This window comes from Ptychodera flava, chromosome 2 (assembly GCF_041260155.1).
Source record: "Ptychodera flava strain L36383 chromosome 2, AS_Pfla_20210202, whole genome shotgun sequence".
Lineage (NCBI taxonomy): Eukaryota > Metazoa > Hemichordata > Enteropneusta > Ptychoderidae > Ptychodera > Ptychodera flava.
The window spans coordinates 42,182,042-42,202,271 of NC_091929.1; the positions used below are offsets into that span (position 1 = coordinate 42,182,042).

Sequence of the window (20,230 nt, forward strand, 5' to 3'; positions counted from 1 at the left end):
TTTCACTTCGCATGGTTTATTTTTTTTACACGTGGATGCTTACAGTGGCCCAGAGATAGCAGTTAGCAGTGTGGTCTGATCGTAGGTACAAGGTCACCTTGCCAACTCTGAGGTTAAAAGTAGCCCACCATTAACCCCTGACCCAAGGTTTTTCTATACAGTGTACGCAAACGGGATGGAAGTTGTCTATGGTCGACCGTTTTTTAGACATCTTTCAGTAAGTCGAACAACATTATCAACTGCTCGTTTGCAACAATATAAGGTCAAAAGATACAAATAATGTCCCTTTAAAGCCCCAATAGCTGCTAATTTTATGCATTATTTTCATGATTTTATTTTCAAACCAGAGTTGGTTCGTTTAAATGTACTTACTGAAGGACGTGTATTGAAGTATCACTGCTCGCTGATTTGGACCATGCCTACACGTTTTAACAGGTTTAATAATAAACGGGTGCCGCACCCATAAAATGGCACGCCCATGGGAAAATAGAAAAAAAAACCAGTATTTCCTGCACATATACATCGTGATCATAACAGAAACAAGCATGATGCCATTAACTTGAATGCACAACACACGATGGCTAACATTTTGTTGTTGTAATCTTTATTTTCTCTGTCATATGATTAGTTTTTGAAAATGGCGGGAAATCTAAAATGACGTTAAAACTTTTGAATTAACACGCCACTATCGACACTCATGGCAGCGATATACACTTTTTCAGTCTCTAATGGGTCTTATTCAAAGAAAACTCTTGGAAAACTAAGGATATTTTGAGATCGGTTTATTTAAACATTTGCAGCTATTGGGGCTTAAAGCTACTTATCCCTTATCCCTTGTAAAGTGGCACTCCCACTTGGTAACATTTTTAAAACACATTTTTTTAATGCCAACGGTCGATATTCAGCTTCCGAACATTGAACGTTCGGCACTGACGCCACTGTTAAATATGCTATGCAGTATGAGTCTACGCTGACGCTGTTGTATGCCACAGCACCACTCGCGTAGGTGATCGGTCATGCCCCTTGGGAGAAAGCTGTCTTACTGACTCGGTAAAAAAAGCGAAAAAGAAAGTTTGCTGATTCCACCAGAATTCACATAAGTGACTAGTATAGCCACTGGGAAAACTATCGCCTCGGCATTCTTACCCATATTAATCGATGCATCGATGGTCTGTGACTCAATTCTTGTCGCACACAGATTAACCCTTTCTACAGGAAAACTGTCTAAATATTTAGAGTACATTTGACTTGAAAAAAACCCAACATTTCATCACGGAAACACCGTGGATAATCGCGGTCGGCACACATAAGTATTACACATCTTTGCCTTGCTAAGAGCGCACTGCACGTACGGATAGCTGACTCAAGTCGACAATGCAATACAATACAGTGGCAATGGACATTGACAGGATTTCAACATTTTGAAACTGAATATGGCAAAAACTACCTTGACGCGGTAGGAGATGATATCAGTGATATAAATCTGAACTGTACATTTTCTTGCATATTCAAATTGGAAACATTTTTACGAAACGGAACTTAGTTTCGGGCGACAGGCTGTCTCAGCACTGGCAGACGACAAAATGTAGTCATCAGAGGCGGCTAATATTTTACACGTAAAAAACTGAATATCTATGTGGTATTTGTTAAAAATATAATACAACTGATTGAGTATAATGAAAATGCTGTATATAAAGTCTTCGCAGTTGGAAGTAAATTAATTGCGTCGTTCGAACTTACCATGGACTGCCTAGAATATCGTCAATCAGCACGACAACAAACCTTCGGGGGATTTCGGGTCATAATCGGAAATGATCGTAAAACTTCGGGATGTGAAAAATACGCTCGGGAAATGACATGTTTTTATCGATATCTCGCAATCCGCACGCAGTCGCCACGTCAAATATTGACCATTGGCATTAAAAAAATGTGTTTTAAAAATGTTACCAGTGGGAGTGCCTCTTTAAATACTTTAACAGGTCAAAACACTCAAAGTCACTTAAAAATACATTGACTTTCCAAGCAATTTTAAGGACTTTTCAGGTCCAAAATTGCCATTTTCAATATATCATTTTTCATATCATTGCAAAGATTTTTGAAAATTGTGGTGGATTAACAATTTTCCAGTAGTCACTTTCAAAGATTCCAGGACTTTTAAAAAGGATTAAACATTCCAGGACTTTCCAGGAGTGTATGGACCCCGTAAGTACGGACAGATGCTTTCAAAAGAAACAGTATTCCAAGCATAAGGGCCGCATATTATACAGTTTTGGATTGAAACCAAGTAACACACTGTTGTTATAGAAACAGTCTGCATGTATTGCATGAGACAAATCAGAGATAACTTACACAGTGAATTCTGGTTTTAACTTAAATTTTATTTCAAAATTTATTCACTTGTCTCCCATGAAACATATCTACACAACTATTGGAAGACACCAGAAGTTTACATTGTACATTGCAAAGTTTCAAATTATTCAACAGAAAATACTGATTAAATTAAGTCATGAAAATTATTCCATTATGAAAACAATTTGAAAATTTGTTCATCCCATGTGATATCTGAAATGGCTTTGCCTTATATAAGAAATCAATAACTTGGACTATTCCAAATGGAGGCATTGAGGAACAGTGCATGCTGAAATTCTGTAACTTTAAAATTTTGAAAGTACTCGTTGAAAGAAATATTCCAAGGCTGTCCCAAAGAAAAGGAAAAAAAAAATTCTGCTGCTCATAACACTGAAATAAAAAAACTATGAAAAATTGAAATTTTAATGAAAACATCAAAAGTGGTAGTTTAAATTTGTGGTGGTTATGATATTGGTTTCAAATCTAATTTGGTCAGAACAAACCACCATTGAAAACTGGTGTTGTTTGAACATGATTGTTCAACAAGAGTATTCTTCAAAGCTCAGCAGCTTGTAAAATCAGAGGGGTGGCTGATTTACATAACAATATATGATTTGCATATTCTTTTGACATAAATGCATTCTTTTTTATTGATATTAACATGTGAATAGATTGATATTAAAAAAAACAGAGGGATGGCCAATCCCCTCATAAAGAACTCTGAAACTAGTTGTGACAAAAGCTGATTGAAAAACATATTAAATAAAATCCTATTATTTCATCCAATTGCAAAATTAAAATGAAAACACAAATAATGAACATAGTAAAATACATTTACACAAACAATTGATGAACATCTCTCTATGGGAAGGAAAAGTTATTTCAGTTAAAATTCCTCTCAAAAAGTGTGAGAACAGACTTTTTAAAAGCAACAAAAAGTTGACAAAAAAGCCTCTACTGTCTAGCATCAAGCAACATTTTCAAACCATTGCATATTATTTTAAAATTACTATTTGTTGGCAATTAAATCAAGATGTATTTACATAAACTTAATTTTTTTTACAAAAATACTGATTTGGAAAATCATTACAATAAAAAATACAAAAATATAGATTATGTGATCACGGTTGATTGGAATGAATCAATACATTCAAGGATAGAAGACAAATTATTACAAAGTTTGAATGACACAAATTTTAGCATTTTTTAAAAATTATCAACTAAGTGTTACTGCTGGAGAAAAGAGGGCTAAGTATTTCTGAGTCTGTGATCTACCACATGCCTAAGGATGCCTTTCACATAAAAGGGTACCTCTAGGACAATGTTTGATTGCAATATGGCTAGGTACGTGCCCAGGATTCTTCAGTCCTGTTCACTTATTTAAGTAAAATCTGATGAAAAATACTGATTTGAAATTTGACACAACGAATAAATTCAAAAAGGAAACAAAATACAAAAATGAAATTCCATTCTTAGTTGATTGTGAGGGACACAAATTGTGTCCACGATTTAAAGTAAAAAAATTCTTGACACAAATCTACTGGAACTGTTGAATATGGAGCTTTTGGCATATGCAGGTCTCCTGAGATAAATAAACCTTGTTATTCAAATTCTCAATTGTTATTCTCAATATTTTGTCCACATGTTAAAGAAACTGTTACATTCTTACAAATAAATGTCTTTCTCATAAACAGTGGCATTGTCACCTTGAACAAATGATGCGATGCAAATAATTGTTACATTCTTACAAAAAATCATACATTCCAACTAATCATTCAGGTATTCATGCAAAAAGGCTAGGAGAAGACCCCTAATGACTGACAAGTCATGGCTACATTTACATGATGTACTGTAACATGAATAATACACACAAAAACTCTTACAATAAAGACTTAAAGGTGTACAAGTAACGAAAAATGTTCTGCAAAGCAACAAGAAATAAATGCCCAAATTAAACTCAAATTAAACTTTTCAAAGTCATAAAAGTAATATTTCATTGACACATTCAATTCTGTTATTAAATATTTTTTTCATATTTTTTCACAATTCTGGTTTTCACCAATGCAAATAAATTATACATTATTTCAAAACTTCTGAAAAATAATCAGTTTTGAAAATATTTTCAATTTTTTATAACAATCATTAGAATAAAGGACATATTGAATATGCTAACATACAGAATTCTGTATTTTCCACAAAAAGTTAAAATGATTACAATTCAAACACGAAGAAAAAAGGTTCATAAAAAACCATGGACAGCGAGTGTGATAAAACATTGTACACAAAGAATATTTCATCTCAACAAAGAACAAAACATGCTAAAGAAAACAATACTTTTTTCACATTTTCAAAATTTAAGACTTCTGAAATAAATCGTTTGAACCTAAAACATGAAAATATAACAGAAAACTTCCCTCTTTAACGTTAAAACTAGTAATAATAACCAAATAATTTTATTTCCAACAGAATAAAGTTGATTGTGTCTGTCATTTTCGTGTGTTTTGTATGAATTTAGACTCATTAAAAACAATTCACATTGTCACTCCAATTCTAAATCTCTTGAATGGAATATTATGAGAAAAAATTTCCTTCAAATTTCTAAATGAAGGGATCATATACTAACATCCCTTCAGAAAATTCCGACTGTCAATCATTATTGAAAATACAATAAAACTTGTATGTCAATATGTTGATAGTAGTAAGGCCTAGTATCTTCGATCACTACATGTTGTAAAATTAGCAAGAAAGAATGACTGGGTAAAAAATTCACTTGTGGGTTAGTGTCAACTGAGTGATAAAAATTTAATGAAAAATGTCTTGGAACTATTTAAAAAAGCTCAGACTTATCATAGGTATACTACATTTCATGATGGCGAACGACCAGTTGCCAAAATACGAACAGATGGGACTACCTACCCTAAAACATTGTAAACTTTTATTAGTACTACGCCTTGTTTTATACGTAAAATCCCTGCAGCGCTACACCCTGAGAAAATTTACTAATCTGTATAAACTCACAGCACCTCATTATCAAATGTCTTAAATAGCACCAAACCATTCTAGGAAAACAATTTATTACTTTCTACTTTTGTTAAAAGATTCCGATTGTCTCTGTTTAAGTGACTTTGAAAATTTCCCGAAAGTTTCTATCTCTAGCTAGCATGCTGCGTTGTAGCACAGGAAGTTATTATGAACTTTTATAGCCAATGCAACGAGTCGTGAGACTTGGAAATATGTACACCACTAGGTCAGATGAAACTGTAATTGCTCTTTCAGATCTCTAAGTACTCAAAGAAAATATAACTGGAGATTTGAATTGTGCAGCGATAACAGTTTGTTGCTGCTGAAATGTCAATGTCTTTCTACCCCTAATCAATGCTAGATAAACTGACCCAGTACAAAAAGAATAATTCTACATATGCTTCACATGATAAACACATGATAAAATCAAAATTAACATGGAGAAGAAAAACAAAACTTCTTATAAACCAAGCCCCAACAGTTATATTTCAGACATACTGGTGAAATTTAAAAAAAAGAGTTTCTTGGCATACATAAAAAGGACAACTTACAGTATTTGATTGCCTTGTGCATATAAAATTGTGGCTTAGTCAATCAAAACGATCAAATATTATCACAATTATTTATTGACTTTTCTTTCAGATCTTATTTTTTCACTCTTATCCCCCTACCTCAAAGTGGTTCAATCTCAAAATTGCAGAACAATGGGTCAACACCATTAGGATAGGGATTGTAGGATGGACCTCGGCATTTGATTTGTTGGCATGGACTTTGATCACTAAAAAGTTGTGGTTCAAACTATACATACACCTATAAAAGTTTTTTCAACGATCAAACCTTGTGATATAACAATGTTTTCAGCAGTATTTAACCTAATACATATTTATCATCCCTGATTTCATGTAAACAGGTCTAAACTCATCATTGACACAACAGACTTGGACCAAACCATGGTGGTAAGAGGGTTGAGGGTTTAAAGAAATGTCGGCATCTATAGTAGTCAACCATTGATTCTCAACAGGCCACGCAAAAACATGCTACCAAAAATGTAAAGTGCCATTGACATTCTGCAAGTAAACATGGCTGACACATCTTTTGCCATATATGGATATATGCAAACCTTTTTTGCCATATATGGATATATGCTAACCTCTTTTGCCATATATGGAAATGTGGAGTTATCAAGGTTAATGTTTAAAGATTTTCCTTATGATTTTCTCACTTACAACTTCAAAGAGAATTGGAAGTATGAGCTTATTGTGTACGCAACTCTTATATTTCAAAAAAATCTAGGAAAAAACAAAATGTTTGTTTGGAATGTGGCAGTTCAACTATTTACATGTGGTTTTTCATGGCAGATTTGAAATCTGGTAAAAACCTTTCTCCTACAATTTGAAACATGTTACACTTTATCAAGACATCAATCTAATCTGACATAGTAACAAAACAAACAATCTAGGAAGAAGAAACATTTACATCTATTTTACATTCTCTCTTTTCAGAGAGATAAATTTAAGTACACTGTTAGTTTTAGGTTTTACTAAAGTATATCTCTTGCTTAAATATTTTTGTTAGTAATAACCTCAAAATGTTTGTAAAATTTGACGGATTTAATTTGCTTCCAATAATATAATACAATTACTACATGGAAAGTGTTTCATTATTTGACACAACCTACACATTTCAGGAAAGATTGTGTGGAAATTCTGCAATATTTTGTGTCACAGAGAAATTGTAATAAGATAGTGACACACAATTTTCCTTAACCTTTTCAGCCCCAACTTTTATATACAGAGATTAAACATTGCTGTGGAGTCAATAGGGCAGGTCTAAATTTAGTTGCAGAAGGTTAAAGGTATACTGTCACCTGTTCCAATTTTGCCACAGTTACCATGGAGAGAGAAAATCTAACCAATCACCCATATTAGACGGGTGGCCGCTTTTTAAAAACAGCGCCCTCACATGGGCATTTTGAATAACAAGGAATGCCCCTTTGAACATATATGGGCATATTTAGATTACAGGTGACTGTATACCTTTAAAGAGCACACTTCTTTAGGCTTATTTATGTGCCAGTTCTCTGGTGATAGCAGTAAAAAGTGAGCCATTGCTTACCAAACACTGATGAAACACTGATAACACGAAATGCTGTGACTTTTCAAATCTGTAATTGACCATTGCAGTTGTCCGGAATGACTAATCTCCGTGATGCTGACACACCCGATGCAGTTTGATTGGTATTGACGTGCTGGAACGCGGACAGCGACATGGTTGTCGGATGTTGCTGCTGTTGGTTGTGTTGCTGCATTAGATTTCCTGTACTCATCATGGAGTAGATGTTCGGCGTGTGGAAGAAACTGCTGCTGTTGAAATCAACACTTGAAATCGGCGTGCTCTCAGTCGATGACACAGTGGAAGGAACTGGTGTTGCAGTTAGTGTCAAGTTTTGATAGGATGTGTTACCGGGTGTTAAAGTTTTGGGGCTGAAACCTTCCGCAGGCATGATGGGGCTCATGCCAGGTAGTAGTGCTCCGTTTCCACGGCTGTTAATCGGAGTAGACCACTGAGCAAACGGCGACTGAATGAACGAGTTTTGTTGTAGGAACACCGATGTCTGTGATCTCGGTGTCTGCGTCATGAGCGGTGGCACTGCTGGAGTAGGAGTCTGTGCCATGGCAACAGGGGCAGTTGGGATCGGCGTGTGGATAACAGTACTCGGAACCTGCACATGGATATTTTGCTGTGGCTGACCGCCCACAGTAGGCGATTTTGCCTGCGCCATGTTGGTCGCGTTTGCTAGTAACTGATTTAGATTGAAACTGAATACAGGAGGATTGCCACTGGTCAAGGTGGGTGATATTGACATCGGACTGCCATTGGAACTTAGCAATGACGGTGTTCCTAAATTGCTATTGATCTGCGGAATAACAGCTGGACTGCTGGGATTGACCTGGGCAAACGGCTGAACTGTCTGTGTAGGTGATATCACAGTCGGCATTGACATCTGCTGTGCATGACTTCCCACCAGAGAATGGAAATGACTCGGTGACGTGCTTTTACTACGTTGCTGTTTCCCTGGCAACATGTTTGGTGAAAGCAGTGGCGGAGATGTGCAACTACCAAAGACACGCTCCAACTCTGCTATACTGCTCAGTGAGCTGGGTCGATTTGAACTTTGAGACGAAGAATTATGCCTTGTGTTCAGTAGGAGATGGAATGGTGACTGTGAAAACAACAAACTAGTTTGAGAACTATCAGTTGAAATACTGCTATCATTCTTTGGCTCATCTTTTTCAACATGAAAAGCATTTTCTTTTTTCAGATCTGTGACTGATTTGTCTTGGTCGTCTTTTGTCTCAGTTTCCTGGGATGGCTGGTCAGTTCCGTCTCTGGTATTCTCGTCATTAAGTGGAAATGCAAGGTCAAGGTCGTTGGTGTCAAACTTGCCATCAACAGGAGATGGCGTCTCACTGCTATTGGCGGAGACACTTTCAATGCTTGGCGAGATTCGGAACTCTGGGTCGTTATGGAGTGCCCTCAGTGGTGACGGTTTAGTAAGGCTTGATAATGAACTCCGTCTACGGTTGCGAATCTTCAACGCTGGTTCAATGAGACCCACAGGTATGGAATTTGACTCCATGGGTGCCATCTCTGCATCCTGTTTGGTGGTGTTGCTCTCAGTAAATACAGCAGGTCCATCAATTTCATCAACACCAGATGATGACCTTTCAGGGATGTCTTTTTCTCTCTCAGCGTTAGCATCTTGCTGATTAATATTACCGTTATCTCGTTGATTAATGTTACCGTTATTCAAAGCGGCATGCACATCCATTCGACTCTTTTTCGCGATTGTCGGATATTCAAATTCTTCACTCAGTATTTGTTTGATAGTACGTTTGCTTCTCCTAGTCGGCACAGCGTCCGTCCTTTGAGAATTTACAGCGTTGTTTGCGGAAGCAGCGAGAGTCTGATCTTGCGCTGTGACGGCTTGTAGACCGCTGACAGTCACGATAGTCTGTGTGGGCAGAATACTAGCACCTGGTATAACATTGATCTGTGACACAGGAACAGCAAAGGTTTGCAGCGTGCCAACGTTAGAGTTGATAAAACTACTCATGAATTGGCCGTGAGCTCCAACTGTAGCTGGTATGAGAGTGAATTGAGGTTCTTGATGTTGTTGTGCTGGAATATTTTCAGATTTTTCCTTCTGTGTCTGGTCTTTCAGTTTAGATTGTATGCTGTTATCTCCTTGCATCTGTCTCTTCTCTTCTGCTTTACCAACAGCAAAAAGCTGTGAAGGGATGATTTGACTAGATTTCTTCAAACCTTCAAATTCTTTTTGCAGTTTAGCATCTGTGTAGAAAATAAAATACAAAATCAACAGAAATTACACATTGAAGTATTTGTTATTTCATCTTCCAGCAAAAGGATATGTGTAGATCAAATTCTGATGGCTGATTGTGTCACAGTTAGAAAAGACACTTTGCACACAGAACAAATGTAACTGCAATATCAAAACTTTGACACATTGGTGGTTTCCATAAGAGGATTTTTTCCAGCAATCTGCAATTTCTTGATATGTCAGTAATGACACAAAAGAATTCACTTCCATAACAAAAGAATTCTCAAATTACGCAGTTATTTAAATGGCCCAAACCTGTCAAGAATACTGCACAACATCAGTACAGCTTAAATACCACTAGATTGATCGCACACAGACCTTATCCCTCTCTAGTTGTTGCTAAGACTTTACTCCCTGTGAATAGGTCCACAATCCATTCTGATAACAATAGGTTTGGGCCAAACCAAGGAAATGAAAAGGTTAATTCGGAGAAAAATAAAAAGTTTGTTTCTCATCCCAGACATATTTCAAAAATGATGCGGTCACGTTTTTTTTTTTTTTACTCTCGATATTTTTTATTCTTCAATCAACAAGAACACAGAAAAAACATGACAACAACATAGGAATGCTTGTGTTGCTTATTTTTGTATAGCAATATTTCTGCAATTTGACTTTTAGTGCAGCAATGCAGTTTTGACAGCGTAATATAACAATGACATATGTGTACAGTTCTGAATGGAATGTTAGTGTCAATCATTTTGTTTACGGTTCTGTTTTATACAGCACTATGATATAAACTATCATTGCGTATTTTTGCATTTATTTGTTTAACTCATGAGCAGAAAAAAGCTTAATGTGGTCTGAATTGATGCATGCAAGGATGAGAAACAAACTTTTTATTTTTCTTGGCCTAAGATAAGTGTTCAGAGGGTAATGTAAAGAGGGTTTCTATGCTAGAACCAATAACCTGATTCAATCTTCAACTACTACTTACCAAAGTCTTTGTCACTGTGTTTTACAGGGCTTGAAGGTGCTGATGAGCACAGCTTCTTGTGTTCTCTTTCAACAACTTCACACATGGATTGGAAAGAAGCGTGTCTTTGAAAAGAACTCTGTCTGTGTGTAGTTGGAGCTCTTCCGTACGTTGGGTTGCCTTCCTTCACACTATAACTTCTGTTTATTGCTACTGCCAAATAAAGAAAGAAAATAGTTGACCAAAGGAAAACATATTTTCAGGACTATTTCACTCTTGCAATTGTTGGTTTCTTAATATTTTAGACACAAAAAAATCTCCATATTCTTCAATTGACAAGAAATGCAATTCTTAAGATCAGGCTTGAGTCATTACCAGTTATAATCTTAGGCAATTTGCCTTATAAACAAAGTTTTAAAGAACTTTTGAACAAGGAACTTGTTCTCAGAAAAGTTCTTTGGGCATATCTATGAACATAAACAGCCATATATGTTGTTACAATAATGACTGTCTGTCTGAATATGGAAACGAGTTAAATTACCCAAGATTTACCAATACTTGAAATTCAAAATGGCTGCCATCCCCAATTTAACTCTATACAGAAAAGTAAAATTTTAAAATGAATCCCTACAAGTGGTAGATCCATGAACCATAAAAGTTTGAGTGTGTGAATATCTGTTCTCGAGGTTCATTCTACCTTAAAATATCTTTTGTACCATTATACATGTGTAACTACCAAACTGATGTTTGTACTTGTGAAAACTCACCTGGCAGTTGATTAAGTAGAGAATGTTTTGTTGCTGGTCTTTGAGTAGATGAACTGAACAGTTCCGCTCTGTTATTCAGTGATCCTGAAATCAAAGCAGTTTGAGAAACAATTGTGAATTCCTATACAAAACCACATATGATGGAATCTTTCTCAAGCGAATCCTGAACAGATTTACTTTTGAAATGTTTTTCCCTCATTTTGTTTTCGGCACTGATAAAACGTTTATTTTCCATCCCCCAATAGTTCTTGTGATTTAATTTGTCCCAATCACATGGAACTTGAGGAAGATAATTTGATATGAAACTTCTTAAAGTGTATGTACCCAGGAAAAAATAAATTCCTAATCTTCCTTTAAAGATGCCTGGAACCCCCTTGTGCCATTACTAGAGTTGAAGAAAATAAATCTTACCATCTGTGCCACTCTGATCATTATCTGGTTCAATGCCAATCCACTTGAAAGCAGGTTTACGCCCTCTGGTCTCTGTCACATGGACTTTCTTGATCAACTGAAGGCTTGTCAATATATTGGCAATGTCATAAAGTCTTCGTATCTTTGCTATTGATTGAAAACAAACGAAAATGACTGAAAATGAGCGTTTGGCAATTGCAAAGAAGTTTTTAATGTCACTGGTTTTTTTTATAGCTATTCTGGCAACTTAAGTGTGTCACGATCAGATCAAGTTGATTAAAACCAGGGAGGCATAACATGTCCCATATGGTGCATTATATATAACAAAAGACTTAAACATTTGAACGCCCCTAAAAACATAGATATAGGTTGATTTCCTTGAGTAAGCTGAGTACTATGTAAAATTCTTTTAGCTATAAAATGGAGCATGCTTGCTTAACCCTTTGAGTACTGTAATTTTTCCCACCAAAATTTTAGTGCAATATTTTACCAATTTTTATGAATTTTTCTGAAATTATTTTAATAATTTTGAACCAAATGGTCATCACATTTTATAAGCTACAGTTTCTTACCAAAATTTTGGCAAAAATCTCTAAAAAATTGACTTTGGGATATATGTTTTAAATCCTAAAAAAATTGACTTTGGCACTCAAAGGGTTAAACGGCATGCGAAATTGGCTTACCGTACATACAGATTTTTTTCACAATAGTGACACAGCCACCATCCATATCAGCATCTCAAAACCAGTATTTACCATTCAAAACAAACTAAATGTTATATGCAGGTAATAATAAATGTGAGGTGCTAATAATATGTACGCTTTGAAGAACTCACAATTGACTTACTTTTGAATTTAGAATTCTCATTTATTTCATAATTTATATCTCCTATAAGTATTCTGGCTGCAATATCTAATGATACCACTTTTGTCTGTGAATGAAAGGAAAGGAAAAAGTGATCATTATTTTGAAAACTGCTTTTTAAATTTCAATGAGTAGCAGCAAGTTTGTTTTTTCAGTAAGTTTATTGTACTTCTTACTGCTTCTATTCAGAAATAGAAATGTACGATCATGAAGCTGCAAATAGACTAATAAAATAATCATAATTATAAAAGTTCTAATAATGGAAGGAGGAATCTTAATAATATTAGAACATGATTTCAGGGTGGGAATGAACGATGTAACAAATTCAGAATTCTTGTGAAACTTCTCATTTCATTAGAACAACCATACATTAACATCAGTGTTGCTCCAAATTCAAGAAGCACATTGAATACAGTTATTTTAGTCCTAAAAAGTACCTCATCAGAGAAGTTAGGAAACGCTACTTTACCTTGGACACGAGAAACAGCATTATAAATTTCTGGCTCATCACCCCAAGTGACTTGTCTTTCCTGTTGTTAACTGTGGAGGGAGGGAAAGATAAACAGTTACTGGTTGTATCTTTGAAGACAACAAACTAACACACCACTTGACAATCTCGCCTACATCAGAAATGTTATTTCTACTATTGGAATAGAGGTATTGCTGTTTTTGTAACTTGTCATATGTCACTGATAGCAAAATCATGATAGATGTCAGCTTGGAACAGGTGATGTATCAATGCTTGTCTACTCATTGACATTTCTGGTTAACACTGACCTATGGCACACTTCATGTACAAACACTGGCCAAGAGGAAAAAAATCCTCTTTTTGATAGACCTGACTCGTCAAAAAAAATTGCCAAAAAAATCATCTTTTTGATGGACCCGACTCACCATGACATTTGTAAATTACAAGTGACAGCACTTGTCTTGTAAAATTAAACAGTGTACACTTACCATCTAATCTGTACACATAAAAGATTTACTTTGACATTAGCTTTGTAATGGGAAATTGAGCATGGTTTGTGTATTTATACAGAAGGATTTCTTCAAATATGCTGAAATCAGGAAATGATATATGATAGGCATAAAATAATTTTGATATAGACATTAACAATTTCACATAATAATCTAACAATCAATGAAACTTACATTTTTCAAGCCCAGTTACTTCCTTCACATTGACAAATTTCCAAGGAACATTTTCTGCCTGGGACTCCTTTGTAGGATTTGCATCTTCACCAAAATTGAACTCTTTCTCTGTTTGCATCCTCTTCAGGTGAGCAATCTGCTCTGCATAATTTTCTTTTTCTCCCAGAACCTGTCAAAGAAAAAAAAAATTGCCCTTTAACCTTTAAACTTTCACCTCTTTAGCATCGAGGACTTGAATGTGTGAAAGCAATTTTCACTGGCAATAACTCACAGCTTTGAACAAATTCTTTCCTGTACAAAACCAAACTATAAGCTATAACGAAACACATTTTCTGTAACTTTGCTTCCATAGCGAAAAAATATTCTTGCAAGTCTACATTTAAAATTATAGAGGCATTTTGATATCTCCTTGTCCAACAGAGACATTTTGAGCTCTTCTTGTCCAATGATATGAGAAAGACATAAAATGGAGATGGTCACCTGATATAAGATTAAGTCAAAGTTTGGCTTAAATTGTGACTGAGTGTATGAATGTTCACCTGTGGTTGATATTATTTGAGTATTGTGAATGATGAAAGACACTGAGGGCGCTGTTCTGTCAAGCCTGGGAAGTTGATACTGAGAAGCATGTATGCTGTTATTAAAATTTGATAGAAATTTTAAAATCCTTTTATGAAATCATCATCCTGCACAATTTGCAAAGTTACAGCTATCCCTATTTTAGGTGCTCTAATAAACATAGATGATTTTGTTCAATTTAATTTATTTCATAGCATACTTAAATCTCCCTCCAAACTTGTTTGTATTTTCACCCTATGAGAGCACTGTAATTTCTCCCCAAAAAATCAGGGCAACATTTTATCAATTTTTATGAATTTTTCTGTAATTTTTTCCATGTTTTGGACCAAATGGTCATAATTTTTTTAATGGGCTGTACTTTTTGACTAAATTTTTGGGAAAAATCTGAAAAAAATTGCCTAGATCTGAAAGAAATTGTTGGCGTTGTATTGTATAAATGCAACAAAAAATCAACTTTGGCACTCAAAGGGTAAATGTTGTATTGAAGAAAAGCAGCAGACAAATTCTGGTACCCACCTTAAGTTTTGAAAGTGTGTTCAACAGATTTCCTTTGCCATGCCAGACATAACTATTCTTAGCAAGTCTGCTGACTATTTCAACACTCTCCAGAACATTTACTATGTCATAAATTCTTCTTCTTTCAACACCTGATGGAAAGGGGAAAAACAGAAAAGGATTATTATTTGGAAATTCTCACTCAAATAGTGGCATGTATCATTACTGACTACAAGTTCCATAAGTTTGCAGCAGTTTTGATCATCATGTCATCCAAAAGATTGGTCTGTGAAAGAAACTGTGACATGTACTGTAGTCCTGGACAGTGTACAGTACTGCTGTTGAAGACACCACATGTGCTTGTATATGTTTAATAATGAGGCATAATCATAAATTAGCATCTTTCCTCTAACATGGCAACAGATACACATATAGACTATTTCGATCATACTTTGATTACTCTTTGTGACAAAGACATGACAGAAGTGGTTCAGCAAAATGTATGTGAAAAAGGCAAAAAATAATTAGGGTATGAGATAGGGTTGGTTGGGTGACCAATCTGATTAAAATCAGATATAGAGTACGGCGACCTCTTTACTTACGCGATATTCTCTTGCTGTAGTGAGAGGCGACAGCAAGAGAATACCGCGTAAGTATAGAGGTCGCCGTACTCTACATTTGATTTTAATAAGATTGGTTGGGTGACATAAAACATTTTTTCCCGTTTTGGCTGAAGAAATATTATCAAAGATAAATAGAAAAGGAACTGCAAGTATCAAAACCAAAAAATTCTACAAATTTCAAAACTTGATAGACTTTCTTCAGTGTCCTGCCCTGCTTTATCAAATCGTTTCATTAAATCCCTCCCTAAATCAAGTTTCTTTTCTCTGTGAAATCAGTGCCTATTCAATGACCAATGAAAACTTTGGACAAAAAACTGTGAGGAAATGTATGCAAATACCCTATGAAAAACACCTAACACTTTCACAAATCCCATTGTCTCAAAGTAACACACCACAGTACGCATTGTCTCTTGATGACTTGGTTTCACATCAGTTGACCTGAAGCAGTCTGTACCATTGACTGCTATTGGTCCATTTCTTGGTAACATTCAGGTCAATCTCAAGTTTGATTTAAGACATAGAAGATAATGATGTAGGAAACATCTGATCACAGGCAAGTGAGAGAAGTAGTTCAGCTTTATGTTAAACACTGATTTTACTTACTTAGATCCCTGGCTACAACATCTAAACTGATAGCATTCTCTACGTTGGGGTCTGGGTAGTCTGGAAAACGAGAGAGAAATCTGACAGAAAAAAAGGAAAAAAAAATTGTTTAAAGTATACAGCTGAAACTGGTTAATGACATGTTCAGTAAGTTAGCCAAACTTGTCAGTTCTTGAATCACGTTATGAACAAAAAGAATTTTAAAACAACATTGCATAGCTTTAAAGTCAAAACAAAGCATGATTAAAACTTGGAGCATATGTGTCAAAGATTTAAAGGGGCCTGTTTGAATCACTGTATTTTCACTGATCTTGAGAACAAATCCTGCCATTATCAGGGTGAACAATGGTATCCATGGCAATTATATTTGCCGAGTCAGTCCTACTTGAGCAATCTGTGTTTCAACATGAAATGTACAGCTACAAAAAAGGTGGTGTTTCTTCAAGAAAGGAAAATAGTTGCTTAGGACATTTGTTCTGTTAACAAAGTGCAAGTTTGGATATTCAAGCTTCTTGAACTGGTGAGTGGCAAACAGTAATTTTTCATTTGGCCATATGGAAGACATTATAGCAAAAACAGTCAAACTTGAAATAAAACTGGCAGTGACAGAAATCTGGTGGCATTATTATGTCAAAATCCTACCTCTGACAAAGAAGACCCAGAGATTTGTCTTTTCTGCTGACAGGTTTGATAGCATCTTCATAAAGCTCTTCTTCTGACAATTGATCCTCCTTTCCTTCCGACAACTTCCTGGAAAAAGTCGGGGCAGAGCTTTCCTGAATCGGATATGACCAACATCTTTGGTCCTTGAAAAGCTCCTTCTTCCTGTTGTCTCTCTCCCTGATATCCGGACTAGCGGCGCTGAGTAGAATTTTCAAGTTTGCAGTTGGAGTGACGGGATCCATATCTGCTTCGGCAGGCTTTGTAGGAGTGACGGGCACACAGTTACCTTTGGCAGGAGGCGATGTCTCATTCAAAACAGAGTTTGGGACAAACGGCTGATTTGAGATTTGGAATGTACTTTGTTCGGGTTGTGGTGCACTGATTGTACTTTCGTGTTCCTGTTTGACATTTTGAGTCACATTTTGGCAAATTCCATGGTCAGTAACATCTCTTGAAGATGGAAAAAGTGAACACTTTTCATTTTTGTCCTCTCTGTAAGGTGCTTGTTCATTGTCTGACTCACTGTCCGAGGCTGGATGAACAAATCCGCCAGGTACCAAAGAACATGGCATGCTCTCTTTTTCCATTTTGTCTTCTCTATGAAATAAAAAAAAATAATTGTTTTTTTAATTTCACACTCTAAGGCCAATTGCAAAGATGTATCTTTGGTAGCCCAACCTACTCTAGAAACACATGCCGACCCCAGTTTTTTCACATTTTCAAAAAATAAAGTAAATTTTCCAAATTTACCATATTTCATGGGTCTCAGCCAAAATAAGTAAAATGAAACAAAAAATTCCTGACCTACCTACCCTGTTTTCAGTATGATACAGGAAACATATTTTTTATTTGGCCCACAAGAATAGTTTTAAACTACTTTTTTGTTAAAAAGATATACAATGATATAACATAATGGTACACTTTAAATATGGAAGCTCTATGATCTAACATGTATCATGCCATTAAAGCTTTCTCCTTGCCAGTTTGCCTTTCCGAAATAAGGGAACAAAAAAACAGTATGGAACAAATAGTAGCAGGTATCAAATTTTGTACTTGGTCTACAACAAATGCATATCATTTTCTAAGCCGCCTGAAACAGTAACACTAAGCATATGGTGTACATGGGACTAGATACTGACTCTGAATGTACTTGGATTATATAAGTAAAGAGAGTCCATATGGAGATATGCGGTCAAATCGACAAGTGTGAAAAATGGATGATGAAATGTAGGGCTTCATCGGTCAACTGTAACCATAATGACTTTCCCGGTTAAAAAAATTATCATTTTCCGAAAAAAAGACAAGTTTTACCAAAGGTATTGTGAATGGAGGGAAAATCCAACGTTAGAACTACGGCGCTACGAATATCGCCACTCCCTCCAAAATATAGATGCCGCTTTTTTCGCATGCAAATTTCTTCCATGGAAGGAATGTAAATAAAGGTCGAGCGTAGAGTATCAAGAAAACAATGTAAATTTTGGTAGTTGATCGGTAAAAACCATGGAAAAATACCAGCAATGGAGTAGTTTGTAGTGTAATACAATCGCGATCGCTATCAGTCTAGCCGTCCAAGGGGCGCCGATCCCATTCATTTACTCTGGTCGCTCGCCAAGGTCAGCGCGAAACCGCAATTTTTTTCCAACAAAAACAAATTTGCACTACATGCATCGTTCTAAGGAACAAGTGCAACCAAATGACGCCTTCTTAGGCAAAATCAAGTATTACTAACCTTAAATCCCGCTATTTGTTGGAATGTTATCCAATTTATTTTGCAGGCAGCCCGCGAGCTGAACTTTTTGTGCGCTGTGAGCACAGCAACTCAGTTTTGAATTTGGCGCGTCGTTTGGGCCCTGGATCGAGCATAATGGGATGACGAAATAAGGCCTATCCCAGGACGTGGAGGGTCTATGGGTAGGCTGCACACTGTAATTAATTTCACAAATTTGGCTCGATTCCGTGATTATGAAAATTATCCATCCAAAAGAGATTGTACATGACTAATATGTTATTATAATTCTCAATTACAGTATATTTGCTGATATTTTACCGGCATACTGGCGCTTGATTTGTACACTGGAGACAGAATATAATCACCTCTAAGTGATTTACATACATACACATCTCAACATGATTCTGTTTTCGCGCGAACACTGGCGTCACTCCGCGTCTTTTTAAAGATCTAGGTGTGTCAGAAGGTAAAAGTACCACGCCAATGTATGATTAGTTATCAAGATTGTGAAATTTGGGGGGAAAATACAACTCTGGCGGTGTTAAAATCATGTTTCCTAGTATTTATGGCTTCAGTGTCAGACCAGTGTCAGTATGGCTTTGTATGTGGCCAGCAAGATATTACTACCAAAGAGACATAGTATCTATGACCTATACTTTAAGTTTAAGCACATCTGAAGTTTTCTGAAGTCATTATAACTCTGACAACTCTATCAATGCACTTTGCACAGATTAATTTAACCTCCCGTCCATGTATTTACAGGTTTTATCCGCAAAAAGGAGTAAAATCGATACTACATTCAATAGTTCTTCCGTTAAATAGGGTCACAGATCAGGTGACGTGACGACGCCAACCGCCACTTCCAAGTTTAGATTAGAAAAGAACTTTGGGTTATAATTATTATTACAGTTCTGTGATCCATTTCCTACCCATTCCAGGCCTGAATTTTCCCGGCAAGTCCAAGAGAATTTTCCATTTTATGCTCAGATTCCTGACATTGTCTGGGAGACAATGTATCACATTTGACCCTTGGGTAAGACTCGGACAAACTACAACTGCTAGCCGCTTTCACATTGTATTTCCACAAACTACTATAAATAACACAAATTAAACGTTAAAATCTAAAATTTGGAATATGTGCCATGCAGTTCTTACCTTGTACTATGCTTCGATCATATGCATTGCTGTAAATATCGATGCGGCAGAAGCTGCGAGCAGAAAGGCTGTTAGAGTTTCTTGCAGGCTGGGCAGGGCCGTACCGTGTACCTTGCTCGGAAGCTTGTTATGAATGAACTAGTATTTCCCTCGGTATTTTTTGGCGCGAGTTTCCGTTTCATGAAAGTACCGCCCCCAATAAGTATGACCCAATCACTGTGATACAAGTATTCTGATTGACACACCTTCAAATCCATACAGCCAATCGATTTTCTGAACTGTATAACCCTTGACCTCATGAATACCAGCATGGTTCTCGCCAACAGCTGATTCGAAATACTCGGAATTTTACAGGTTTACTGGATAGGAGTGCAGAAAAGGTACCAGACTTGCAAAGTCACTCAACATGTCTAAGCAGAATTACCCGTTAAGGTCAAATGGCGTCAGTTACGCACATTTTATTCATTACAAGGCAGAATACGTGCGAAAGACGAGCGCCAATAT

At 36.1% G+C, this 20,230-nt stretch overlaps 1 protein-coding gene across 3 annotated transcripts; it reads right to left on the reverse strand.

The window, feature by feature from the left end:
• Positions 1-4,411: 4,411 nt before the first annotated feature.
• Positions 4,412-19,865, reverse strand: LOC139121219 (uncharacterized). Of its 3 annotated transcripts, none has more exons than XM_070685943.1 (11): positions 19,727-19,865; positions 16,822-17,439; positions 16,180-16,259; positions 14,975-15,105; positions 13,880-14,048; positions 13,197-13,267; positions 12,710-12,794; positions 11,864-12,010; positions 11,453-11,536; positions 10,707-10,895; positions 4,412-9,723 (listed from the first exon to the last, which is right to left on the reverse strand). In XM_070685943.1, exons 2-11 carry the CDS (start codon positions 17,427-17,429, stop codon positions 7,529-7,531), a joined length of 3,759 nt encoding a protein of 1,252 aa, XP_070542044.1. In that variant the 5' UTR covers positions 17,430-17,439; positions 19,727-19,865; the 3' UTR covers positions 4,412-7,528. The 3 variants fall into 3 exon arrangements, with proteins under 3 accessions (XP_070542044.1, XP_070542028.1, XP_070542035.1); XM_070685927.1 differs by having other exon boundaries at positions 10,707-10,898; XM_070685934.1 differs by lacking the exon at positions 19,727-19,865 and adding an exon at positions 18,572-18,703 and having other exon boundaries at positions 10,707-10,898.
• Positions 19,866-20,230: the final 365 nt, after the last annotated feature.

Excerpts from the sequence above, each read along its gene's own strand:
- LOC139121219 (XM_070685927.1), bottom strand. The coding sequence starts at position 17,429 with ATGGAAAAAGAGAGCATGCCATGTTCTTTGGTACCTGGCGGATTTGTT. Across the intron at positions 12,011-12,709 it reads TGAGAATTCTAAATTCAAAA|CAAAGATACGAAGACTTTAT; the intron begins GTAAGTCAATTG and ends TTCAATCAATAG. Across the intron at positions 9,724-10,706 it reads ACACAGTGACAAAGACTTTG|ATGCTAAACTGCAAAAAGAA; the intron begins GTAAGTAGTAGT and ends TTTTCTACACAG.